This window comes from Mesoplodon mirus (assembly GCF_964341445.2).
Source record: "Mesoplodon mirus genome assembly, chromosome: 18".
Lineage (NCBI taxonomy): Eukaryota > Metazoa > Chordata > Mammalia > Artiodactyla > Ziphiidae > Mesoplodon > Mesoplodon mirus.
The window spans coordinates 46,898,964-46,923,320 of record NC_138994.1 but is presented as its reverse complement, the minus strand read 5'-3'; the positions used below and the strand labels follow the sequence as shown (position 1 = coordinate 46,923,320).

At 54.6% G+C, this 24,357-nt stretch overlaps 4 protein-coding genes across 12 annotated transcripts; all 4 read left to right on the top strand.

Annotated features, from left to right (window-relative positions):
• Positions 1-350: 350 nt before the first annotated feature.
• SPEM3 (SPEM family member 3) lies at positions 351-5,855 on the top strand (the record flags this gene model as incomplete). The annotated part of the gene is given in 8 exon segments (XM_082603904.1): positions 351-488; positions 637-694; positions 814-1,129; positions 1,573-2,230; positions 2,234-2,456; positions 2,459-3,129; positions 3,585-3,954; positions 5,794-5,855. Coding segments are annotated over 8 exon segments (2,496 nt in total).
• A 110-nt stretch (positions 5,856-5,965) lies between these two features.
• Positions 5,966-8,162, top strand: TMEM102 (transmembrane protein 102). Of its 2 annotated transcripts, none has more exons than XM_082604397.1 (3): positions 5,966-6,055; positions 6,251-6,607; positions 6,709-8,162. In XM_082604397.1, exons 2-3 carry the CDS (start codon positions 6,394-6,396, stop codon positions 8,031-8,033), a joined length of 1,539 nt encoding a protein of 512 aa, XP_082460523.1. In that variant the 5' UTR covers positions 5,966-6,055; positions 6,251-6,393; the 3' UTR covers positions 8,034-8,162. The 2 variants fall into 2 exon arrangements, with proteins under 2 accessions (XP_082460523.1, XP_082460524.1); XM_082604398.1 differs by having other exon boundaries at positions 5,972-6,055; positions 6,235-6,607.
• Positions 8,163-10,068: 1,906 nt separating this feature from the next.
• FGF11 (fibroblast growth factor 11) lies at positions 10,069-15,081 on the top strand. 3 transcript variants are annotated; one of them, XM_082604237.1, is made up of 5 exons: positions 10,069-10,349; positions 12,005-12,115; positions 12,320-12,423; positions 13,110-13,224; positions 13,492-15,081. In XM_082604237.1, the coding sequence occupies exons 1-5, from the start codon at positions 10,157-10,159 to the stop codon at positions 13,659-13,661; spliced, it is 693 nt and encodes a 230-aa protein (XP_082460363.1). In that variant the 5' UTR covers positions 10,069-10,156; the 3' UTR covers positions 13,662-15,081. The 3 variants fall into 3 exon arrangements, with proteins under 3 accessions (XP_082460363.1, XP_082460362.1, XP_082460364.1); XM_082604236.1 differs by having other exon boundaries at positions 13,026-13,224; XM_082604238.1 differs by having other exon boundaries at positions 10,282-10,349; positions 10,865-12,115; positions 13,026-13,224.
• A 120-nt stretch (positions 15,082-15,201) lies between these two features.
• On the top strand, positions 15,202-23,599 carry CHRNB1 (cholinergic receptor nicotinic beta 1 subunit). 6 transcript variants are annotated; one of them, XM_082604894.1, is made up of 11 exons: positions 15,202-15,361; positions 15,447-15,511; positions 16,172-16,216; positions 16,752-16,861; positions 16,966-17,074; positions 17,440-17,587; positions 18,069-18,278; positions 21,170-21,393; positions 21,887-22,068; positions 22,423-22,570; positions 22,875-23,599. In XM_082604894.1, the coding sequence occupies exons 1-11, from the start codon at positions 15,298-15,300 to the stop codon at positions 23,013-23,015; spliced, it is 1,446 nt and encodes a 481-aa protein (XP_082461020.1). In that variant the 5' UTR covers positions 15,202-15,297; the 3' UTR covers positions 23,016-23,599. The 6 variants fall into 6 exon arrangements, with proteins under 6 accessions (XP_082461020.1, XP_082461018.1, XP_082461021.1 ...); XM_082604892.1 differs by having other exon boundaries at positions 15,447-15,586; positions 17,467-17,587; XM_082604895.1 differs by lacking the exon at positions 21,887-22,068 and adding an exon at positions 22,069-22,139 and having other exon boundaries at positions 15,447-15,586.
• Positions 23,600-24,357: the final 758 nt, after the last annotated feature.

Sequence of the window (24,357 nt, the reverse complement as noted above, 5' to 3'; positions counted from 1 at the left end):
GAAGCTGCTTCCAAACTGGGAGGTTCCACATGTGGGCAGGTCCAGCTCCACGCCCAGTGAAGGGCATGAAGAAGGCTGAGGCTCTGGACTCCAGCCAGGCCTTCCGCAGGGCTCTGAGGCCAAGGTCTTCCTAGTCTCAGGAGGGGCCAAGAGATGGAATGTGTCATTTGAACAAGTGAGTCAGTGGGCGGTGAGCGAATGATTGACCGCTCGAGGGGAGGTGTGCCAGCCTCTGGGCCCTGTTTGACTGTCCAGGCTCAGCTTACCTGACCCTGGTAACCAGGGAATGCCATGGCTCCCAGTGAATATATGGAGGCCAGGGGGCCCAGGCAGTCCTGGGACCCCTGGCCATGGGTGAGCAAACCCACTACCGAGCCCAGCTGTGCTCTGGCACCAACCCCAGGAAATGCCAGGACCTAGGAGGCTCAATTCTTCTGATCCTGGTCAGCTTCATCTTTCTCAACGTGGAGATCAAAGTGGTGACACTGGTCAGGGCAGGATGTGGGCAGCGGGGTTGGGGGAGCCCTGGGGTCTTGAAGGGGCTGAGGTGGGGGGGTTGCTGGGGTGTGGCCGGACAAGGGTTGGATTTCAGGGCTCACCCTGCTCCCGGCCTCCCCCTTCCCCTGCTTCCCTCAGCTCTGGAGGCACCTGAAGAGATCCTTGCGGGCACTTTTCCACTATATTTTCCCCAAAGGTGAGTGGGCGCCAGCGTGGGCTCAGGGGATGTGGGCCTGTCCCCTTTCTTCTATCCCTGCCTTGATTCTCAGCCCCTCAGGAACCCAGGCCCTGGTCCCATCTCGCCTTTCCCCACAGACAAACAAGCCAGCTGTGTAGGTAGCCGTCGCATGTGCATGCGCTGCTCCGTGGATCCCAAGAACCTGTGCTCAAGAGTTTCTTCCTGTTTCCGCCATCGCCCAAGCTTCCTGCTCGGGCACCCAAACCACCTTGACTCCTGGATACCAGACACAAATGATGAGAAGGCTTCTAAGTGCTGCTGGATGCCACCTCAGTGTGGACAGGCTGGGGCTTCCACGGAGGCTCCACGGGGACTGTGGAAGGAGGGGGTAGTGGGAGCTGGGGACGCCCCTCCGGTCACAGCCTTAAAGTCCCAAGCCAACTTTTACTCCAGGTAAGAGACATCTTCTAAGCTCCTCAGGATGAGCAAGGTGGACGTGGTTCCACTCCACCTGCCCCAAGAGAGCAAGACTAAGACCCCAGACTATGACCCAGCCCAGGCCCCAGCCCGGGCCCAGACCCGCCCCCCAGTTCAGCTCCCTGCGCATGCTCCTTCCAAGGCCCAGACCTTCTCCTCAGCCCAACCCCCGGGCACAGCACCCCCCAGGCCGAGACCTGCTCCTGAGGCCATGCCCATGAGCACACTTCCGCCCAGGCCCAGGCCTTCTCCCTAGTGCACCCCACTGGGAACACTCCTGCCAAGGCCCAGAACTTCTCTTCCACCCACCCCTCTGAGCACGCCCCACCTCAGGCCCAGACTTGCTCCACGTTCCACCCCCCTTAGCACACCACCCCCCAGGCCCAGACCCCCTCCCCAGCCCTCACCCCTGAGCACAGCCCTGCCCAGGTCCATGGCCCTGAGCATACCTCAGCCCATACCCCAGCCCAGGCCCAAGCCCAGGCCCCCTCACATGCCTCAGCCCAGTCCCTGGGCCACACTTCTGTCTGCACCCTGACCCATGCTCATCTGACCTATACCCATGCCAACACTCTGGTCCCTCCCCCAACTTCTGCCCCTGCTACTACTCCTGCCCTAGCCCCTACACCAGCCCCTGTCCCGATCTCTGCCACAACCTCTGTCCCAGCGCTGGTCATGTCCCTGATGACCACTCCAGTCCCTTCCACCACCCCTACCCCCATCCTAGACTCTATTCCCTCTACCTTGTCTGCCTTCAGCCAAGGCCTCTCCTCCGGCCATGTGGTCTATGATGCCCGCAGGGTAAAGCAGAACTTATTCCATGTGTGTCCCCCTCAGAACTCTGGGTATTCCAGAAAGGACTTGGGTACCCTCTCCAGGCCCCAAGAGGGGCATGGTCTGGTGAGCTCTGGTACAGCTGAGCAAATACTGAAGCAATGTAGTGGGGACAGTGCCAAGCCCTCCACAGGATCCATACTGGGTTACCTGGAGTTGGGGAATATGGAATGGAAGATCTCAAATGATGCCAAAGACAAATTTGTACAGTCTAAGACCTTCCCTTTCTGTAGCTTCCATCCTTGAAGGTCTGAGAAGAGAAACATGGACCCCCAGACTCCAGTCTACCCCAAATTCCTGGTGTACTCCAAGGATGCTGCACCTTCTCAACCTTGCTTCCATTCTCCGACGAATGACCAGAGCTCACCATGCACCATGCCTCCACCATGCACTCTTTCTCTGCCTCTTGTTTCTCCCAGATCCTTTGTCCTTCATCAACACAGCAACCACCAGAAGCCCTCCACCTTAATACAACCCCCACCTTTCCCCCAACCTCCAAGTCTCCTCAGTCTGTCCTCTCTCCCCAGGGCCCCATCCCTCCCCAGTTATCCACTACTTCCCAAACCCCAAACCAGCCCCAACCCCCTGAACTTCATGAGAGTCTAGACCTCAACCAAGGCTCTGTCTTCCAAAGGACCCCAGGCCCTTCAAAAGACTGTAGAGTTTCCAGAAACCCAGGCCTTACCCCAAATCCAGGCCTCCACAAGAACCCAGGCCTTATCCAAGACCCAAGCCTCCACAAGAACCCAGACCTTGCTCAAGATCCAGGCCTCCACAAGCTTCCAGGCCTTACCCAAGACCCTTACCTCTGCAAGAATCCAAGCCTTTCCCAACACTCTGAACTTCAGAAGAATCCAGTCATTACCCAAGATTCTGGCTCCCAGATCTTAGGTTCTACTCGAGATGGACGTTTCTTTAAAAGCCCATATCTCACCCAACCCTCTGGTCTCCACAAGAACACATCATTTCTCCAAACTTCTTACATTCAGAGGAGCTCAGGCTTTATGCATGATTCGGGAGTCTATAGGAATCTAGAACGAAACCAAGAGACTGTACTCTATAAAAGTCAAGAGCTCTCCCAAAAAACTGGCTTCCATAATATCCAACACCCTTCTCAAGATTCTGGATGTGAAAGAGTACAGGTAATGCCCAAGATTCAGGAGCCTGCAGGAGCCAAGACCTTACTCAAGATTCTGACCTCCATAAGAATCCAGGCCTTACCCAAGCCACTCAAGCCAAAAGGAGATGTGGCCTTACCCAAGATGCTGGAATTTACAGGAGCTCAGAACATACCCATGACCCTAACTTCCACAAGGACTCAGGAATTAATCGAGATCCTGGCCCCCATAAGCGTCCAGCCCTTACTCAAGACTCTGGCTTATCCAAGAGATCAGGCCTCCATAACAACTCATGACTTATCCCAAATCCTGGCCTCCACAAGAACCCTCTAGGAACTGACTCTGTCCAAGTTTTGGGCCCACATCAGACCCGAAAGTCATTTATATCTGAGGCAGTTCCTCGAAAGGAGGATGCAGGGCAGCACATACCATGGACTTCTGTCCCACCCAGTCATGACTCCTGCTCTGCCAAGGCTCAGGTGGCCTACAATGACCTGCAAACCTTCTCAGAGGTACCTGTACTGATTGAGCTGCAATCATCCTCCCGGCGAGCAGGCAGCCAAGACTGGGTGTACCAACCCATGGATACAGTTCCTCCAGCCTGCCAGAACTATCGCCAGATGTCTACGCCTCCCAAAACCAGCTGGAAGCCCTACTGTCCTGGGTCAGGCACCCGGCTAGGGCATGTGGTCTTTGACGCCCGCCAGAGACAGTTCAGAGCAGGCAGGGACAAGTGCGAAGCTCTGTCTTCCAGGCGCCTTCACCGAGAGACATCCAACAACTCACCGGAGACCATCAAGGAGTGGGGATATCAGCGTGTGATGAGAAACTTAGAAAAAGAGGGGACAGGTAAGCATGAGGAATAAAGAGACAAGAGAAGTGTTCTGTGGTTGTTTGAGGACATCCACCCCCCCAGCCCCATCCCACGGGGCCTGATGAGGACCTAAACTATCCCTGCTTTCCCTCCTTTGCTGTCTAGCTAAATCCGTTATCCCCAAGGCCCTAGAGCTGCATTGTCAATTACAGTAGCCACCAGCCACATGCCTATTAGAATGTAAATTAGTTAAAATTAAGGAAAATTAATTCTGTTAAAAATTAAGTTAAAAAGTTAAAAATTCTCTTCCTCAGGGAACAGAATTTCCCTGGCATCCAACTCTGTTCCCTGGTGGTCCAGTTGTTGGGACTTGGCGCTTTCAATGCTGTGGCTGGTGTTCAATCCCTGGTCGGGGAACTCAGACCCTGCAAGCTCCATGGCTTGGCTAAAAAAAAAAAATTCTGTTCCTCAGTGCCATGATCTTCTAAGTGCTCGGTAGCCACAGGGAGCTAGTGACTACTGTATTGGACGGCACAGATTTGGAACATTTCCATCATCATGGAAAATGCTATTGGAGAGCAGTGCTTTAGAGTTTAGAGCAATTTTCCTTTCCCTGTCACCCACCCCCGGCATCTTAAAGCTCCCCCAGAGCCCAGAGAACTTAGTTCTTTTTAGGGTGGCTCAGAAGCCACCCTCTGGGGAGGAGGTAAGATGTAGGGATGGACACCCAATGCCTGATTTCCCCAGACTGTGAGAAAGAGCCCAGGCTTCAGTTTTCCTCATCTGGTCTCTTGGGTCACGACCAGATGTATGGAAACTTGCCTCCCCCGTTCTGGGCTGTGTTTGGGGCTCTTGGTTACTGAGGGAGAAGACCTCTCTTTGTCAGTGACTAGGAAACCTTGTGTTTTAGGCTCTCCAAATTGAGCCCTGGATTCTGAGGGTCCCCTCCTTCATAGGCCTCTAATTTTTTCGAAGTGTCTCCACTTAATTTTCTTGCCCATGGACTTAGGCCTAGTTCACTGTGGAGACAGACCCCTGGGAAAAAGGAATGTAAGAATTCCTGGTCCAGTATGCATTGGTCTAATCTGTGAGCGTGTCTCTGGTGTCCTATCTTTCTGTCCTATTATTCTGGCTCCTAGTTTCATCCTGGACTTAAGCTGTGTCCATGATAGCACTGGTCGCTGAAAGCCATTTCCTTCCCCTGATAATTTTTCATTGCCCTGCCCTAGCCCAGCTGGGGTTTCCTCTGGACTTGATTTTCAGTCCTGATAACTCTTCTGTATACACACATAAGCTGCGAGATTCCAAAGTGTTTTCCCTGCCACCACTTGTGTGTCTGAGGTGGGCAACACTAATATGTCCCTTCCCTGAGTCAGATGTCCATCCCTGGGTCACTACGTGCACACTATCGGTGTGTTCTTGTGTAACGTTACCACCACCGATTCCAAGGAGATACATCCCAGCTGGAGAGCCCATTTCCAACACCTCTCTGGCTCAGCTCCGACCTTGGGCAAGTCATGTGCAACCTTTCTAGGCTTGCAGTCTCATCTCTATATGAAGTTATAATTGCACGCAAGAACCCTTCTAGATTCAAATGACCAGGGCGCCTCTACTCCCAAGTGAGATGTAGAGTCCCCTATTTCTCCGCATGCCCTAGTGTATGCCCCTCATTATTGTTATTCAGATCCATCCTATTAGGCCTCTGTTCTAACCCCAAGGAGTGTTTGTGCGGTTGACCTGGCCTTGTAAAGACACAGAATAGTTTATCATAAAGACACAGAATAGTTTATCTCCATAGAAACTACAACTTCCATCAGGCACTACTTCAACGGAACAGGAAAGGATGTGGGGGCGTGGTCCCAACGCCCTGGTAGCTTTGAAGACAAACTACAACTCCCAGGATAGCCGCGAGATCTCTGCAGAGCGAAAGGAGTGATTGAACTCTGACTGGAGGCCGGGCTGGTCCGGAACCACCCCGACAGTCTCCAGAAAGGGGCGTGGTTATAATTTAGGGGCGTGGCCTTGCAGGCAGCAGGAGGAAGTTACCTGTTGAATCTTCCTATCCATCCTCTTCCCAGCCTTTGTAGCTAACCCTAAGAGGGAAGCCGCAAACCACTAGTCTCTTCTGAAAAAGAGGTAAGGGGACGTAGACAAGGGGCAGCGAAGGAGGCTATTGCATTCCTTAGGAGGGGCCAAACAGCTACTTTCTACCTGCTGAGTCAGGTGAACCGTTCCATGGGGGCGGGGACCAGCATATGAGAAAAGGGCAAGGATGGAGGAGGCATTTATTTGTTCGCTTTCAAGACTAAATTTAGGGCCCTTCGTCTGCAGACCCATTGGCGGACTGTGTCTTGAGAACCCTCTTGGCCTCTGGAAGAGAAAAGAACGGGGGCCAGTTTTCCGCAGCAAAAGGAACGGCCCGTCTGGGCTTCCTCCCGTCTGTGTATTTCCTAGCCCCCAAACGACAGAGCCATATGGCTTCCGCGGTCTGGGGGAGTGCTCCCTGGTGGGGCCCACCGCCCCCAGCCCCAGCCCGGCCGCTCACGGACATCGACTTCTGCTCTGGGGCGCAGCTGCAAGAACTAACCCAGCTGATCCAGGAGCTGGGTGTGCAGGCGAGCTGGAGTGAAGGTCCCAAGCCAGGACCAGATCTCCTCCAGGCCAAGGACTTTGTTTTCTCTTTGCTTGGTAAGTAACCCTCCCGGCCTTCGGGAACTTGCAGCTCTCAGCTCCGCCTCACCCCGCCCCGGCTCTGGATCACGCCTTTACAATCCCTTCTCTTTCCTTAGGTCTCGTTCACCGCCGGGACCCTCGCTTTCCTCCTCAGGCAGAGCTCTTGCTGCTTCGTGGCGGGATTCGCGAGGGCTCCCTGGATCTGGGGCCTGCGGCTCTAGGTCCCTACGCTCGGGGACCTCACTACGACGCCGGCTTCACACTCCTGGTGCCCGTGCTTTCGCTAGATGGCACTGGGCAGGAGCTGCAACCGGACGTGGGATCCTGTTACGCATGGCTCTTCCTCCCAGAGCAGGTACGCGGAACCTCGGTCCGGGAGGCATGGCAGGATTGCCTAGGACCCCCAGTCCCAGGAGGACGTGATTCGATCCACCCAGCCCAAAGCAAAGAAACTCCCAAGGATCCGCAAATCTCTGTGGACCAGCTACACAGTGACGTCACTGAGCCTGAGGCACACGAGTCTTTGGAAAACTCACCTAGTAATGTTTCAGTGCCAGAATTGCCTCAACAAGACGTAACCGATGTTGACTTTCCCTCACCACTGAAAAAACCTAATGGTGACGTCACCAAAGCAGCCGACGTTAGCCCAGTGCCACAGCCGTCGGAGGCTCCGGAGGCATGGCCCACATTGTGCCCCGCCCAGGTGGCTGCCTGGTTCTTTGCTTCGCTGGCTGCGGTCGCTGAGTCCCTGTTTCCGGTCCCGGGTGCCCCGCGCTTGGTCCACGCAGCTCGCCACGCGGGGGTCACCACCATCCTCCTGGCTACGCCCGGGCCCCCGCGCCGCCTCCTGCTTTTCGACTTGATCCCCGTGGTGTCCGTGGCCGGCTGGCCCCAGGGGGCTCGGAGCCACTCGTGGGCCGGCCCGCTGGCCTCGGAGTCGTCTTCCTTCTACCTGGTGCCCGGCGGCGGCGGCACCACAGAGCGGCCGGACGCCTCCGGCTGGCAGCTCTGCTTCGCCCGCCAAGAGCTGGCGCTCAAGACGCGCATACCCGTTCCCCTGCTGCAAGCGCACGCGGCGGCCCAGGAGCTGCTGCGCCCGCTGGTGGCCGGGACTAGGGTCGCGGCGCCCTACCTCCTGCGGACTTTGCTCTACTGGGCGTGCGAGCGGCTGCCCGCGCTCTATCTAGCGCGACCCGAGAATGCGGGCGCCTGCTGCCTCGGGCTGCTGGATGAGCTGGGCCGGGTGCTCGAGGCCGGGACGCTGCCCCACTATTTTCTGAGTGGCCAAAAGCACCGTGCGGGGGACGGCGCCGCTTCGCTGCTCGGGGCGTTGGCCCTGCTTCGCAGGGACCCTGCTTGCGCCCTGCGCGCCGCTGTGGAAGAGGCCAAGGCTGCACGCAAGGGGGGCGGCTTAGCCGGCGTGGGAGGCGGGGCCCATTAAAGACGCTGTTCCTACTAACCTGGAATGTGTTTCTGTTGGCCAGCGGGATGTGGAGGGGACTGCTCTCCCCTCACCTGGGAGACAGGCTGAGCGCCTTGGGCCCGAAGAGCCCGTTCTAGAAGGCCTCCTCGCCGGTTCCTCCGCTTCCTCCCCCCCTCCTCCCGCCCCATCCCTGGCACAGGTCGTTCCATTCTGGCCTCTCCACTTTCCAAATCTGTGGCCAGCACCCCTCCCACTCCGGTGCAGCCTCTGGCATCCATCTCCCACCAGTTCTTATGGTCTTTTCTCTTAGGAGTCAATAGGGATGGGGGTAATATATTTGCTGAAAAAACGTGTAAAGGAGAAAGGTATGGAGACCAGGGACTGACCAATTTGTCTCACACAAAAGCAGAGACATTAAGGAGGCCGGATTTCACCCCAGGCTAGACCTCACCACCACCGCTATCTCTTCATTTATTCCCCCCACCTTCCTCATCCAGTTCTGTCCTCCAGCCCGGGCAGTAGGGTCCCTTTCTCCATTCTCGGGGCATCCGCCATTCCATCTATCTAAGCCCAACCTCTCCCCCCATCCAGAGTTCCATTCAGTGGAGTCGCCTCCTTGTCACTCCTCCTCTGAACCCCGACACATGCGAGACATGCGGCCTTGCCTCGGCTCCGCCTGCCTCTAAGACCGTCGCCACTCCCTGCCTCCAAGGAACCCCGGGGTTCCGCCCGCCCAGCTTCACCGCCCCCCCTTTCCCGGCGTCTCCGCCCCCTGCCCCGCCCCCGGGCCGGCTCTCGGAGGAGGGGGGAGCTGCTGTCGCCGCCGCCGCCTCAGCTTCCCACAGCCGCTACCGCTGCCGCCGCTGCCGCCGCTCCGCTTGGTCCAGCCGCCAGGCCCAGTGCTCACTTGCCCAGACTAGGGCGCTCTGCGGAGACACCCTCACTCCTTCTGGGGTCCGGGACGCCTAGCCGAGCGTGGGGGAAGCTCCGCTTGCGGGGTACAGGGAGGGAGGAGCCTGGAACCGGAGCCAGCGCCAGCCGTCCCCGGATCGACAAGACAGGACAGGTTGAGGGGCGTCGGGGAAGGAAGAGGGGGTGCTACAGGCAGTCCCGGGGAGGACAAGGAAGCCCTGTCGCAGAAAGCTCTGATGCGCTCTGACTTATAGCGGGTCTATTCACATTTGGGGACCCGTGACAACGTGGGTGCACTCCTCTCTCGGGGGGCTGGTTGGATTAGAGGGCGTGGGATCTAAACAGCACCAGCTGTCCCCGAGGAAATTAGGGGCTGCCAGAAAAAAACAAAAAAGCCGAAAACCTATGCTCCTTATTCCGAGGTGACAGAGGGCCCTCCAGACAACCACCTGGTGTAACCACTAGGAAGGGCGGACTTGGAGGTGACTTCAAAAGGAGTGGATGGTAACAAGGTGAGGAAAGGGGCTCAGCAGCTGCAACGCTGTGCCACTAGAAATGGGGGTGACTTGGTAAAAAGCGGTATCGTTCAGAGACAGGGTCTGGGAACCTCTTCTTGCTGATTGGCGAGAGTCTGGATATTTCAAGGCATAGTTTTTTGGGGATTTCAGTGAAAAAAAGTGGGGGATTCTTCAGTTAGAGGGTGGCAAAGGAAAAGACACCAAGGTTGGGTTCTTCCTAGACACTGGCAGCACCCCAGCAGGGGTGGGGTGAGCTAATATCCCCAAAGCTAAGGACCCACACCCTTAAAATTACAAGAGTGGCTTTGGCAGGAGTGCAGGGCCCGGAAATAGGGTGGAAAGGTGCCTGGGGATATTGGAACCACATCCTGGAAAATTTGAGGGTCTTGGCTTTGGGATAGTGTTAGTGGGGGACAGGGACACTGGAGATCAGAGAAGGGGGAGTTTTCTGTGGGGGGCAAAGGTCGAGGGTGGGGTCAACTGAGAGGTACATAGGCTGCTGGGTCTGGTGAAGCTAGCACGAGGCCCAAGGGTGGGAGCTGGTGCCTGGGGTGGGGGTCGTCTAGGGCTTATCCTCAGGTCCCGTGGGTGAGGCGGCGAGTCGGACCGGAGAGTCAAGAGCATGTCCTGGTGAGCTAGCGGGCTTCTCCGGGGGGGCCCCAGCGCGCTCCGGGAGCCTGCCGGTTTTGGGGTGTCTCCTCCCGGAGCGCCATGGCGGCACTGGCCAGCAGCCTGATCCGGCAGAAGCGGGAGGTCCACCAGCCCGGGGGCAGCCGGCCCGTGTCGGCGCAGCGGCGCGCGTGTCCCCGCGGCACCAAGTCCCTTTGCCAGAAGCAGCTCCTCATCCTGCTGTCCAAGGTGCGACTGTGCGGGGGGCGGCCCGCGCGGCCGGACCGCTGCCCGGGTGAGTGGCTGGGGCGGGGTCTCCGGGCCGGGGGTCTTTTTGCCTGGGAGGTTGAGGCCAGGGACTCGGAAGAGCGGGGCCCGACTGACGGGGGCTCCCCGAAAGTGAAAGGGGGTGGGCCTGGACCACAAACTCTCGGCCAGACGATGCCTCAGTTTCCCTTCTCTCTCGCCCATAACCCCGAGTCTCCTTGCTTTCGAGGGCAAGGGGGAGGCTTGAGGGGCTAAGCCTGGTGCCCCGAAGCCTGGCAGCTCCCGCTCGCCCCCCCTCCCAACACAGGAGTCCCCACCCCCACCATCCTCTGCCTACGTGCGGTCTCCCGCGATTCCTTCAATGCCGAGCGGAGGGGTCTGGGGGTTCCGGACGCCTGGGTCACCCCGAGGGTTTCTGCGGCTCCGGCAGCCCCGCCCCTGCCCCGGTTCTCCCGCTCCTCCGAGCCTTGGCTCCGTTCCTCCTCGCCGAGCTTGCCTGGCTCGGTACCAATCTCCCCAGCTCTCCCCCGGGTGTCCTTGCAGCTACCTCGCCAGTCCGCCCCTCTGTGCGCCCTCCTCCCGTGACCTGCACTTCAAGAAGGGAGCTGGGCACTCCCCCATGACCGCCTACGCGACTCAGAAATAGGGTCCCACGGGCTCAGGGGACCCTCTGCCGCGAGGAACTCAGAGACACACTACACGGCTGGATACCCGCACGGAGACTGGGGGTCGTACCATCTACGAGGGGGTACCGGGAACTCGGCCGCAAGCGCCGGGGGAGGAGAGTTGTGAGGGTTAGCCTGTGGTCCCCGTCCAGGTGCGACAGGCGGGAAGTCCCTCTGGCCTCGCTCCTGCTCGCTCCCAGCTCCCCTAGGGGGAGACCCCCCACCCCCCGCTGGCGTCCTCCTCCCCCGGCCGCCGGCCCTCCGCAGTGGTACGGTCCGCAGCCCACCCTTTGAGTGGGACCCAGCCCCCACGTGAGTCAGCCTGTCTCACCAGCTCCCTGGCCCCCTCCCCCATTTCCTTGGTTTGGTACCGAATATCCCCCATCCCAGGCGGGTTACCTGGCTGAAGGGGAGAGGCTGAGCCTCAGGGAGGGCTGGGCCCCCGCGAGCCAGCAGAATGACAGACAGACAGACAGACAGATGGGTCAGTGTCAGACAGGCCGGCGCTGAGCCAAGGCGAGGCCCGTGCGAAGAGAGCGGCAGCCGCAGCAGCAGGTGCTGAGTCAGCGTCAGGCCCAGCCCCACCCCCACTCCTGAGGGGGCGCCCCTACCCTGGGGTCACCTTAATGCCCCCCACATTCGCAAACACACTGCCCCTTCAGCAGCTCTGCCTGTCTCCCTTTGTCCTCTGCGTTTCCATGTATCTCTCCCCTTCCTCTTCCTTCTTCTCCCCTCCCCCCATTCTGGTTGAGCTGTAGAGTAGGAATTAAGCCTTTAAATAAATTTCAATCAATTAAATTGAAAGCTGGTTAGAGGAAGCAGAAGGGACCCACACCCCAGTTTCCTCTGGAGTCAAAGAGAGGTGGGAGAGAGCTTGTTTAGAGGGTCAGGGAGCTGGGGCCGTGGGACCCTCTTCCTTCCCTCCATCCTCCTTTCTTTCTCCTCTGATCCCGCAAAGTGTAGCAATGCTTCTGGGAACAAAGATGTCATGTTCCAAGATGAATGTCTCTCTCTCCAGAGCCTCAGCTCAAAGGCATCGTCACCAAACTGTTCTGCCGCCAGGGTTTCTACCTCCAGGCGAATCCCGATGGGAGCATCCAGGGCACCCCAGAGGACACCAGCTCTTTCAGTGAGAGGGGAAGCCAGCTGCTGGATGGGAAGGGGGAGCGCAGACATAGGAGATGACAGTCCTATTGTGGCTTCAGGTTCTGTTGTTTTCAGTCTGGCTCTTTGACCCCGCAAAGGAAGAAGTAGAACTGGGACCAGAATTGAGGGGGGGCTCAGATGGGGATTGGAGGCTTGGGGTACTGATACCCCTTCTCTCCACCCCCAGCCCACTTCAACCTGATCCCTGTGGGGCTCCGTGTAGTCACCATCCAGAGTGCCAAGCTGGGTCACTACATGGCCATGAACGCTGAGGGGCTGCTCTACAGCTCGGTGAGACAAGGGGGCAGAGTGGCCTGGAGTCAGGGGACTCCCCTAGCTACAGCCTTCCCAACTACAGCTATTTTGCAGCTCAGGGCTTCCTCTCGCTCCAGCTCTTGCCGACACCCTGTCCTCACTGCCCGTTCCCAAACACCTTCTCTAGTGTCCCTCCAATCCCTTCTCCTCGGATAGCCTCCTAAATACCTCCAGGCTCTTTGAATGTCCAACTCTTTCAACCTTTTAGGACCCCTGTGTCTTCTCCAACCTCCTCTAGACCTCATTATTACTCACTTCCCCAGAGTCATTCAGGATACTGGGGAAGGATTCAGGAACTCCTCCAAGCAGAAATTCCCTCCAGGTCCCCTGGATGGTGAGAGGCTGGGAGTGGAGCAGAGAGAAGTTATCTTCTTATCCCAGGCCCCCCTCGGGGGCCACCAGACTCTTCCTCATCCTCCCTTTCTCCCAGTTCCTGAGTGGACTCAGAAGTTGGCTCTCCCAGTCTCAAACGTATGGATTATATCCTGCCTTGTTCTTCCCAGGGCTCCCTTCTGTTCAGTGATGTGTCTTTTTGTCTTTCTGTCTGTGTGTGCCTTTCTGGGTCTTTGTCTCCTCAGCCACATTTCACAGCTGAGTGTCGCTTTAAGGAGTGCGTCTTTGAGAATTACTATGTCCTGTACGCCTCTGCTCTCTATCGCCAGCGTCGTTCTGGCCGGGCCTGGTACCTGGGCCTGGACAAGGAGGGCCGAGTCATGAAGGGAAATCGAGTCAAGAAGACCAAGGCAGCCGCCCACTTTGTGCCCAAGCTCCTGGAGGGTGAGTATGGACCCCCAGGGAAGAGGTGGACCACGTGGGACGGTATTGACCTTGACATGGACATTTAGTGACACACAGCTAAGGGGTTATAAGTGTTTTAAGAGGACACATGCTATGACAGGTCAAGCCAGGAAGGCTTTGGCCTTTGGAGGTTTGGGAAGCTCTCCTTCTGTGGGTTCCCAGAGGAGGAGTGTAGGGGAAGGGAGCCCTTTCAGAGCTCTCTTGGTGCCTAACTCTCCTTCCTGCTCCTCTCTCTCCCCTTCACAGTGGCTGTGTACCGGGAGCCTTCTCTCCACAGTGTCCCTGAGACCTCCCCTTCCAGTCCCCCTGCCCCCTGCCATGTAGTCCCCGGACTGGAGGCTCCCTGCACTCGCCACCACCACAGCCTGTCTCCCAGCCCTGCTTCTGTCACCCCTGCTGCCACACTCATGCCCTGAGCAGCCAGGTCCCACCAGGTGCTCTACCCTGAGGGAGCCTAGGGGCCAGCCATGACTTCCAGGGCTGCTGAGACCCTTAGATCCTTGGGCCTGGGAAAGGGGTCAGAGAGAGGGATGTCTGAAAATGGTCCTGGCTGATCACTTCTTTCCTTCCACACTCACACCCTCCAAAGCCTTTTCTCGAGATGGCGCGGGGGGTTCCAAAGCTGACAAAACCAGGGCATAAATCTTCCCCACCCCGGGCTCAGCCAGTTCCTGGAGCCCTTTGCCCTCTTCATGGCCACCAAGCCATAGATTTATAGGTCCACTGGAGCTCAGGATGAGTTTCCTTCTTTCACTGCTCCACCTTTTGCCTTGTTCCAGACAGGTTCTGGAACACCAGGCACCCCAGCCAGGGCCATTTCTGCACTCAGGGTCTGTGCTGGAACACAGACATGCTGCCAGGCTCTGTTCTGGATCCATCAGGCTTCTGTCCTTCACCCAGATGGACCCCTGGTTTCCAACTAGAGAGAGGCTGGATTTGGGCTCTGTCCAGCTGTTGTTCTCGGCCTGAATTGGGCCAGTCTCAGATCACCACAGGTTTAACTTTCTTACCCCAGAGACACCCAATTCTAGAGCGTGGTGTTCTAGACACATACGGAGCCATACTTCCTTCTAAATCTCAGCTCTAGGACATAGACCACGACTCTCAGCCCTTCCCTCTAGGATGGAACTAGAGCCTATATAGGCATGTTATTGCTCTAGAGTAAGAGTTCTAGACCCACGCTCCCACTTTCTCTAGTGATACCTGTTCAGCAGGAGCTCTGGAAAGGACCCAGCTATGATTCACAAAGAACTAAGTTCTGGATGGATCAAGAACCACTTCTTGTTTTCCCTAGACAATTTTCCAAAAATCTTATTCTTCCTATAGAATGCTAACCTTATTTTTTACATGCAGTTTCTAGCTCCTGCAATTCAGCTGGGGTCCTGCCAGGGAACAGAGGCTGAGGAAGGGCAGAGGAGTTTTGGAAGGAATCCCTGGCTCATAGAAGGGCAGCTAGGATGGGAAAGTGGCCAGAACCATGGCATGACTGGACCTGTGCCTGGGTTGGGGGGGACATGAACACTTAGCTACCTCAGCAGGAATTCCTTCCAGGTCCCCTTTAAAGCTGAGGTCTTTAGGGTAATGGGTCTAGAATAAAAAAGACAAATGAGACATAGCTTTGACCCCCCCTCAAATGAGGAGACACCAATTCAGCAATAAGTCCCACCCTTCTCCCTTACAGGTCAGGCCAAGGAGGGTGAGGGCCTCTTGGTCTCTAGACCTCATACACCCCTCCAGCTTCTAACTGAATAGAACTTGCTTTACCTCAGCTGGGTGTTAGGTACCCAAAAAGGCTCTGCTCCCAGGGGACCAGTCTCCACTCCATGCTTTCTCAATTAAAGACGATTTATACAATTGAAGTGTTGTCTGCCATCTGTGGGTAGCAGGCTTTGGCAGTTGCTCGGGGAGGGATCAAGTCCCATGGGCGGGGCGGGAAGGCTGGCGGCTGCCCCCCAATAACAGGTGAACATTCCTGGGCGCCTCGTCACTTCCCCTGCGCTGGCTGTCCTGGCGGCTCACCCAAGCGGACTCACTGAGCGACGCGGACGGGCTATGACCCCACGGGCGCTGCTGCTGCTGCTGCTGCTGGGGGCGCTGGGGGCGCCGTTCGCCCCGGGTAAGTCTGGGCCTCAAAGGGGCAGTGATAGGGCCAGAGGTCGTGGCCGGGCACTAGGGCTTCACTCAGTTCTCTCCTCCTCCAGGCGCCCGCGGCTCGGAGGCGGAGGGCCGACTCCGCGAGAAACTTTTCTCGGGCTATGATAGCTCGGTGAGGCCGGCGCGGGAGGTGGGAGATCGCGTCGGGGTCAGCATTGGTCTCAGCCTAGCGCAATTAATCAGCCTGGTGAGGGCGCACGCGGGGAGTTGAGGTCTGGCCCACTAGTCGGCTGGGGGGCGTGGCTTTAGGCAGGGCGGGACCCAGGGACCACTGGGGGCGGGGTCCGGGGCGAGGCCAGGCTGGGTGACTGACGGGCCGTTAGTAGAGATTGGGTCGAAATCGGACCAATGGACAAGCTGTGGGCGCGGCTGCTGGACGGGCCAGGATTGAACCGGGCAGGATGATGAACGGGCCTGTGGGCGGATCTCAAAGTGGAGCTGGGGCCGATGGACAGGCTGGAGAGCGGACCTTGAGGCGGGGTCACAGGCTGGGGCGGACCTTGGTGCCGGACAGGGTCAATAAACAACAGCGGGCAGAGATTCACCCCGGCCGGGGCCGGGACTGGTAAATGAACTGGCTGGCTGTACGGCCAGCAGGAAGTTTACGAGATAGAGGCGGAGCTTAAGCCAACGCAGTTTATAGGAGGTGGGGCTTGAACCCAAGAGGGTGCGACTCAGAAAAAGAGGGGAGTTTCCAGGGAGAGTTTACCCACCTAGCCCCTCATTTCTCTACACTGACATCATATCTACCCTTTAAACTTTTCCCTTCTAGAACGAGAAGGATGAGGAGATGAGCACAAAGGTCTACTTAGACCTGGTACGGAGACCCCCGCAGGGTGGGAAAGGGCGGGCGTCCCGCTGCCTTTACAGTTTCCTCGAATGTCCCGCCCAGTAAGATTTTTTTTTTTTTGCATCACGACCTCAGAAAACACATTTATAACTGAAACAGAAGCTTCAGGAAACAATACCTATCTTTACTATGGGAGCTGCATTCCATGAATTTTTCATTCTAAATTTTTAACACTGGTTTGGGGCCACTCATTTGATTCCGGACCTATGAAATTCAGGGTCGTTAACTGCAGTTTGAAAACCACTGTTTTAGAGGCTAGCGTGCAACCCCCTCGTTTTTACAGAAAGAAGAAATTGGGGCCCGATGAGAGAGAAGGGGAAATTAGTTGATAGGTTCCCAAAGAGTGTAGGTGGAGTCTTAAACAGAGCCCCGGCCTCCAGAACCACAGGCCATGCCTGCGCGGCTCTCCTCCCTTGCATTCCCTGCCCGGGCTTCCTTCTCACATCCCAAGACTCCTTCCAGCCTCAAGCCCCAGACGGCCCCTCAGCCTCTGCTTCCCTAGGAGTGGACTGACTACAGGCTGAGCTGGGACCCTGAGGAGCACGAGGGCATCGATTCACTCCGCATCACTGCCGAATCCGTGTGGCTACCAGACGTGGTGCTCCTAAACAAGTAAGGATGTTCCCAAAGTCTGGGAGGTGGGGCAGGGCCTCTGGAGGGGCGCGGCCTCCGGAGGGAGGGGCCTGATCCCAGATGAGAAGGTTCTTTCCCTGCAGCAACGACGGAAATTTTGACGTTGCTCTGGACATCAGCGTCGTGGTGTCCTCCGACGGCTCCGTGCGCTGGCAGCCCCCGGGCATCTATCGCAGCAGCTGCAGCATCCAGGTGTCCGGGCCCCACCTGGGAAGCTCAAGGCGCTCCTAGAAACCCTCACTCAGATATCCCTCCTCCATTATCCCCATGACCCTCACGTCTCTCTTACCCTTCTGATTTTCCGTTGAGTTTCATCTTCTCTGTCCACTTTCACTGACTTCCAGTCTTCCTCAGTGACCGCTCCCCTCCATTGTCCATGACCTCCCCGCATAACCTTCTTATTCCTCTGTGACTCCACTTCTCTGTGATCTTCCCCTGGTGGTCCCTATCTCCCTAGTGCCCCATATCCTCTGACCCCTGTCTGCCCTGTGACCTCCCCAACTCCCCCAGCCCTGACCAGCTCTCTGGCAGCTCTAGTGACTCTCCACTCCATCCAGGTCACCTACTTTCCCTTTGACTGGCAGAACTGCACCATGGTGTTCAGTTCCTATAGCTATGACAGCTCAGAAGTCAGTCTGCAGACCGGCTTGGGTCCCGATGGGCAGGAGCGGCAGGAAGTGCACATTCATGAAGGCACCTTTATTGGTGAGTGGGCATGGCTCCCATGTCCATGGGCTTTATGATTTCCAGTTTCTAATAGGCTGGTAAATATACTCCATCAGTGAGTCCCTGTGGGTTCAGCAAGATAGGTATAACTGTCTATATTTTGTGGTTATGGAAATTGAGACTTGGTCAAATTTATTAGAGATGGGCTGTCCAGCCAAGGGACCGTAGCTAGCCCCTTATTACATCAGTCCCCCCTGCTCTAGGATGTGGCAGAGAAAGCCATATCTGGGAATTCCCTGGCGGTCCACTGGTTAGGACTCCACACTTTCACTGCTGAGGGCCCGGGTTCAATCCCTCGTTGGGGAACTAAGATCCCACAAGAAGCGCGGTGGCACAGTGAGGCAAAAAAAAAAAAAAAAGAAAAAGAAAAAGAAAAAAGAAAAGAAAGCCGTATCTGGCACCAACAAAGACAGGTTCCACATCTGTGTCACCTTCTCTTCTCCCCCCCCCGCCCCCCAAGAGAATGGTCAATGGGAGATTATTCACAAGCCTTCTCGGCTAATCCAGCCTCCAGTGGATCCTAGGGGAGGGGGGGAAAGACAGCGTGAAGAAGTCACCTTCTACCTCATCATTCGCCGGAAGCCTCTCTTTTACCTGGTCAACGTCATTGCCCCATGCATCCTCATCACTCTTCTGGCCATCTTCGTCTTCTACCTGCCACCAGATGCAGGTAAGAGGGGAAGGGGCCCAACATTCCTTCTTACCAATAGCTCAGGTTCTTCCTCTTCACCCATAATACAGGGAAGGTTTTCCTGCCAACTCAAGCCTTCATGAACTGTGCTTCAGCAATCTCATCCAGGTTTTCCTTTCAGGAAGAACCTTTGCCTCTGCATCCAGATTTCCCCTCCAACCTCAAGCTCTACCTCCCCTCTGCTGCTCACTTCTCTGCACCCAGTAACTTCTGAACTCTTCCCTTCAAAATACTGGGATCTCATCCTTGGAACTGCCACTCCTCTGACCAACACACTCCCCGGCTTAGCTAACGCTTCCTTTCCCTTTCCCCATTCCTGGCATCCTCCCTCCCCCACTTGTCAAATGCCGCCTACTAGTCCCTTAACCTCCTATCTCCCTTGGAAATAATAGCCAACATTTCTCTGGGAGACAGCACAATATGCTAACAGAGTAACCTTGGGCAAATTCCTTAATCTCTTAGTGTCTTGATCTGGAAATAGGAGAGTCGTTGTCCCCCCAAATAGGACTATTTTGAGGATTAACTGAGTTAATAGAACTATGCCTGGTACTCTGTAAGCTTTGTGTAAGTGTAGGTATAGTCTTTTCTAATTTTGAGCACTTGCTATAAGATAATACAAACAATGTGTTACATATATTAACTCAGTTCTAATCTTCACAACTCTGTGAGGTAAGTACTGAATTGTCTTCCCATTTCACAGAGGCTAAGTGAGTTTAAGTCATTCATCTGACATTACACAGAGAGAGGCAGTGTTGCTATTCCAACCCTGCTTAGTATTAGTCTGATTCAGAGACTGATATCCTAAACTCTCATATTCAAAACATGCTTTCCTGGGAGTTGCCTGGTAGCCTAGTGGTTAGGATTCTGGGCTTTCACTGCTGTGGCCTGAAAAACAAAACAAAACAAACAAAAAACACATGCTTTCCTTCTCTCTGTAATCAAGCCCTCTCTCAGTCTAGGGAAGGAGAGTGATGCATCTCTAGAACACACTTCCACATGTAACTTCTCCTTCTTCCTGGAGCAAGGCAAATCTTGGAACCCAATATTACAGGACTAAAGTAGAACAGACCGTAATAGTTATTTATTTCAATACCTTCCATGAAGTTTGCAGTGCCTGTGTATGCCACAGTAATAACCAGCCACCTGGCATATTCTTATATACTTGGTTTCATTTTTAGATCCTTCAATTTGCTATATAGTTCCTGCTACAGGGGTTGGTCCATTCATTCATTTAACAATATTTGTTGAACATCTGTAATGTGAAAGGCACTGGGAATACATCAGTGAATAAAACAGACAAAAATCCCTGCTCTCATGGAGTTTATATTCTAGTGGGGGAGACAGTCAGTAAACATAATAAATAAACCCATTGGATAGTATATTATTATTTTTTAATTAATTAATTAATTAATTAATTAAGGCTGCGTTGGGTCTTCGTTGCTGCGCGGGGGCTTTCTCTAGTTGTGGTGAACAGGGGCTACTTTCGTTGCAGTGCACGGGCTTCTCATTGCGGTGGCTCCTCTTGTGGAACACGGAATCTAGGTGCGCGGGCTTCAGTAGTTGTGGCATGTGGGCTCAGTAGTTGTGGCTCGCGGGCTCTAGAGCACAGGCTCAGTAGTTGTGGTGCATGGGCTTAGTTGCTCCGCGGTATGTGGGATCGTCCCGGACCAGGGCTCGAACCCGCGTCCCCTGCACTGGCAGGCGGATTCCTAACCACTGTGCCACAAGGGAAGTCCTAGATAGTATATTAGGAGAGGTCAATTCCTAAGAAGGAAAAGTAGAAAAAGGTTTTGGGGAGGATGAGAATGGGGGTAGGGGGTTGCTATTTATTTATTTATTTATTTAAACAATTTTATTGAAATATAGTTGATTTACAATGTTGTGTTTCATTTCTGCTGTACAGCAAACTGACTCATTTATAGATATATATTTTTTTTCATATTCTTTTCCACTATGGTTTATCACAGGGGTTGCAATTTAAAAATAGGATGGTCAGTGAATGCCTCACTAAAAGGGGAATGTTTGATCAATATTTGAACAAAGACTTGAAGGAAGTGAGAGAATGACCCTGGTAGATATCTGGGGGAAGAAATTACCAGGAGTTAACAGTGAATGCAAAGGCTCTGAGGTTGGCGTGTGCCTTGCATATTCAAGAAATAGCCAATGTAACTGAATGAAGTAAGCAAGAGAGAAAACAGTATGAGATGTAGTCAGAGAGCTAATGGGAAGGCCTTGTAGACTTCAGTAAGGACTTTTATACTAAAGGCGCGGTGGGAAGCCACTGGTGTGATATGATCTGATTTACATTTTAACGGGATCAATCTGGCTGCTCTGTTGAGAACAGTCAGCAGGGGGGCAAAGGATGAAGCAAAGAGAAGACCTTTATAATAACTCAGACCTGAGGTAATGGTGGCTTGTACCAGGATGGTAGTGGTAGATGTGATAAGTCATCAGTTTCAGGATATATTTTGAAGGTAGAGCCAATAGGGTTTGGTATGGATTGGATACGGGATGAGAGAGAGGAGAGCTGAGAATGACTCAGAGGGATTTGGCCTGAGCCACAGTTGTCATTTATGAACTGAGGAAGACTATGGGGGGAGTCGGTGGTGAGGGAATTAAGTTTTGGACATGTTAAGTTCGAGATGTCTATTGGACACCCAAATGGAGAGGTTAAGTAGGCAGGTGGATACAAGTGTGGAATTTAGGGGAATCAGTCCAGGTTGGAGGTATAAATGTAGGAGTTATTTGCATGCAGTTGGCCCTTCCAAAAGCCTGTCCTTGAGTGGGCTGAAAACACGGTCACTGATTATGCCAGGGAGATCGCTTTCTGGCAAAGCCTAATCCTTCCGCCTTCCCCTCTGTCCCCCAAGGAGAGAAGATGGGGCTCTCGATCTTTGCCCTGCTGACCCTTACTGTGTTCCTGCTGCTGCTGGCAGACAAAGTGCCTGAGACCTCCCTGTCTGTCCCCATCATTATCAAATACCTCATGTTTACCATGGTCCTCGTCACCTTCTCAGTCATCCTTAGCGTCGTAGTCCTCAACCTGCACCATCGCTCACCCCACACCCACCAAATGCCCCTTTGGGTCCGTCAGGTAAGAAGATCTCCTCTTCAACCTGTGTTAACTCTCAATCCTAGTATTTGGCTTTTTGTCCAGGTATCGCTCCTCCCTCCCACCAACTTCAACCTTCCCTTTCACAGACCTGAGGGAGAACTACAACTCCTGGTAGAGTGTCAAAGTGCCAAGGTCTTTGGGTGTTGAAATGTTGCCCAATTAATTTTATCCTCCCATCGTTAACATTGTGTAGATCCCAGACTCTCTTCATCAATACTGCCCATTGTGGGTCCCAAGGAAGCATTCTCAGGGTTAGGTAGTATCAGGGTGGAAGCCCTCAGAACTTTTCTTTCCAGTTAGGATGCCTCCTAACCCACTTAAGAACTCTTGGGCTGTGTAGTTGCATTTCATCTGTGGGACGCATGCACGCATGCGCAGGAATGGGCACGTGCCGTGGGGGTGGTTGGCGGCTTCCCTTCTGGTCTGAAAGCATAAGAGCCCCCTCCAAGACGCCTCTTCTTCTACTCTGCAGATCTTTATCCACAAACTCCCTCCGTATCTGGGTCTGAAGAGACCCAAACCTGAGAGAGACCAGATACCGGAGCCACCTCCTATACCTCTCAGGGATTCTCCAGGAAGTGGCTGGGGTCGGGGAACAGATGAATATTTCATCCGCAAGCCACCAAATGATTTTCTCTTCCCCAAACCCAACAGGTAGTATCTACTCCCCATCGCCCACGTAGACGGGAGAGGGAGAACTACAGTTCCCAGAAGACTGTGCGGAGGCAGGCGTCCTAAGCTCCCGGAGGATGTCGTGGTTGAGCATCATGGGAGTTGTAGTATCCCTTCTGTTGCCCACTTTGCGGGGAGGTGGGAACTAAAGCGTAAGGGAATAGGAGGAATTGCGGAAGGCTAGAGAGGTCGCCGCTGTCGGAGAGAACTTGAAGGGCTCGCTCACGTTTTGAAACCTGGATGGGCGTTGGAGGAGGGAGTTGGGGCGGGGCCTAGAGCACCCGCGCAGGCCGTCTTTGCGCCCCGGTCGTGGCCAAACAGACTCGCCTCTTCCAGGTTCCAGCCTGAACTGTCTGCCCCGGACCTGCGGCGATTTATCGATGGTCCAAACCGGGCTGTGGGCCTGCCTCCCGAGCTACGGGAGGTCGTTTCCTCAATCAGCTACATCGCTCAACAGCTGCAGGAACAGGAGGACCACGACGCGGTGAGTCCAAAGAGGGTGGGCTAAGGCAAGGCCTGGGTGGCCTTGGCTCCACCCGCAAACTTAGGCTCCGCCGCCAGCACTCGATTTTATTTCTGATTGGAAGTTTGCCTCACTTGGTCCCGCCCCCTGGTTTCCGACTTGTTCTTTACTCACATCCGTCGCCCGCAGTTTCACTCTCTGCTATCCTGCGGGCCCGCCCTTGTCTCAAAGCCGTGGTAGGAGGACCTGGGTGCGGTACAGGGCCTTGGGGCCGTCTTCCCTGGGGGTCTGGAGCTCAGGAACAGTTTCGTCTTCCTACCCCCAGCTGAAGGAGGACTGGCAGTTTGTGGCCATGGTGGTGGACCGCCTCTTCCTGTGGACCTTCATCATCTTCACGAGCGTCGGGACCCTCGTCATCTTTCTGGACGCCACGTACCACTTGCCCCCTCCCGACCCCTTTCCTTGAGGACGAGAGGGCCGAGATCGAGGTCCTCGGCCAGTTGAATTGAGAGTTTGGTAGTACTCTCAAGTCCTATCCCTTTCTGCATCTTAACTCCTTCACTAGGAGTCCAATCCTCTCATCATTTCGTTTCTAGGGAGGAAGCCCAAGTGGGACTGGGCAGATGGGGGCCTCGGGCCCACCTGAAATGCACTATCCGCTTATTTACTCTTTGGCTTCTTGAAGAAGCTCCATTGGATATTCACATCTAGGTTGGCAATGAATGGAACAAAGAACAAGAACTAGATTGTAAGCCTTCTGAGGGCAGGAACTATGTCTGCTCACTGTAATATCCCCAGCACCTAGCACAGATCCTAACCTATACAGCCGGTACCTCTGATTGAATGAATAGGGAAATTTTTTTTCTGTAAGGAAATACACTAAGTAATAGTGCTTATGTTTGCATGTTGGGACTAGTGGTTGTTTTTTCTTTGTTTTGACCTTTCTGTAGTTTATTGTATTTTGTAATATGTATTATCTTTAGGATAAAAAAAGGTTATGTCTAAAAGGATGCATTTGTAATGAGGATAAAAAAGCACACTGTAAAAACCTCAAGTTCCAACTTTGGTGCTCAAACTTTGGTGCTCAAACTTTGGACAAGCTACTAAACTGCTCTGTGCCTCAGTTTCCCCATCTGTAAAATGAAGCTAATAATAGTATCTGCTCCCTAGCCTGAGGATCATATGAGAAGATGAGAACAAAAGCATTATACAGTATACCTCAGAGGTTACAAACTGGTGTGTTTTGTTTGGCCCATGTTGTTGGCCAGCAGAATTTAAAATTTGAATTGGTTTGCTACTTTTTTTTTTTTTTTTTTTGGTACACGGGCCTCTCACCGCTGTGGGCTCTCCCGTTGCGGAGCACAGGCTCAGCGGCCATGGCTCATGGGCCCAGCCTCTCCACGACATGTGGGATCCTCCCGCACCGGGGCATGAGCCCGTGTCCCCTGCATCGGCAGGCGGACTCTCAACCACTGCACCACCAGGGAAGCCCCTGGTTTGCTACTTTTAAAATGTGGTATTTCACAGAGAAATTTGGATTTCTGGCTTCTCTTGAAACTTTTTAAGAACTACAGTAGCACCAGGTCTGACTCCCCTGTTGGCAGCAACCTGCTAGAGCTGATTAGTGGCTGCCCACTCTGGTCAAGGTATTTGTATCAGAATTCCTCAAAGGCCCCACCCACCTAACCACTCATTTTACTTGCCCATTCCTGCATAACACTAGACAAAATACAGGGGAGGGGAGGAGGGACAGGGAGTTGAAGCCCGTGGGAGGTCAGGAGTGGAACAAGAAAGGGTGTTGGTGTCTC

What these genes read in the sequence shown, in the direction of transcription:
- TMEM102 (XM_082604397.1), top strand. Translation starts at nt 6,394, where the DNA reads ATGGCTTCCGCGGTCTGGGGGAGTGCTCCCTGGTGGGGCCCACCGCCC. An exon ending in CTTTGTTTTCTCTTTGCTTG is followed by an intron (nt 6,608 to 6,708) that starts GTAAGTAACCCT and finishes CTCTTTCCTTAG; the next exon opens with GTCTCGTTCACCGCCGGGAC.
- FGF11 (XM_082604236.1), top strand. Translation starts at nt 10,157, where the DNA reads ATGGCGGCACTGGCCAGCAGCCTGATCCGGCAGAAGCGGGAGGTCCAC. An exon ending in AGAGGACACCAGCTCTTTCA is followed by an intron (nt 12,116 to 12,319) that starts GTGAGAGGGGAA and finishes CTCCACCCCCAG; the next exon opens with CCCACTTCAACCTGATCCCT. An exon ending in TGTGCCCAAGCTCCTGGAGG is followed by an intron (nt 13,225 to 13,491) that starts GTGAGTATGGAC and finishes TCCCCTTCACAG; the next exon opens with TGGCTGTGTACCGGGAGCCT.
- CHRNB1 (XM_082604891.1), top strand. Translation starts at nt 15,298, where the DNA reads ATGACCCCACGGGCGCTGCTGCTGCTGCTGCTGCTGGGGGCGCTGGGG. An exon ending in GGGGGCGCCGTTCGCCCCGG is followed by an intron (nt 15,362 to 15,446) that starts GTAAGTCTGGGC and finishes CTCCTCCTCCAG; the next exon opens with GCGCCCGCGGCTCGGAGGCG. An exon ending in TCATGAAGGCACCTTTATTG is followed by an intron (nt 17,588 to 18,068) that starts GTGAGTGGGCAT and finishes CCGCCCCCCAAG; the next exon opens with AGAATGGTCAATGGGAGATT.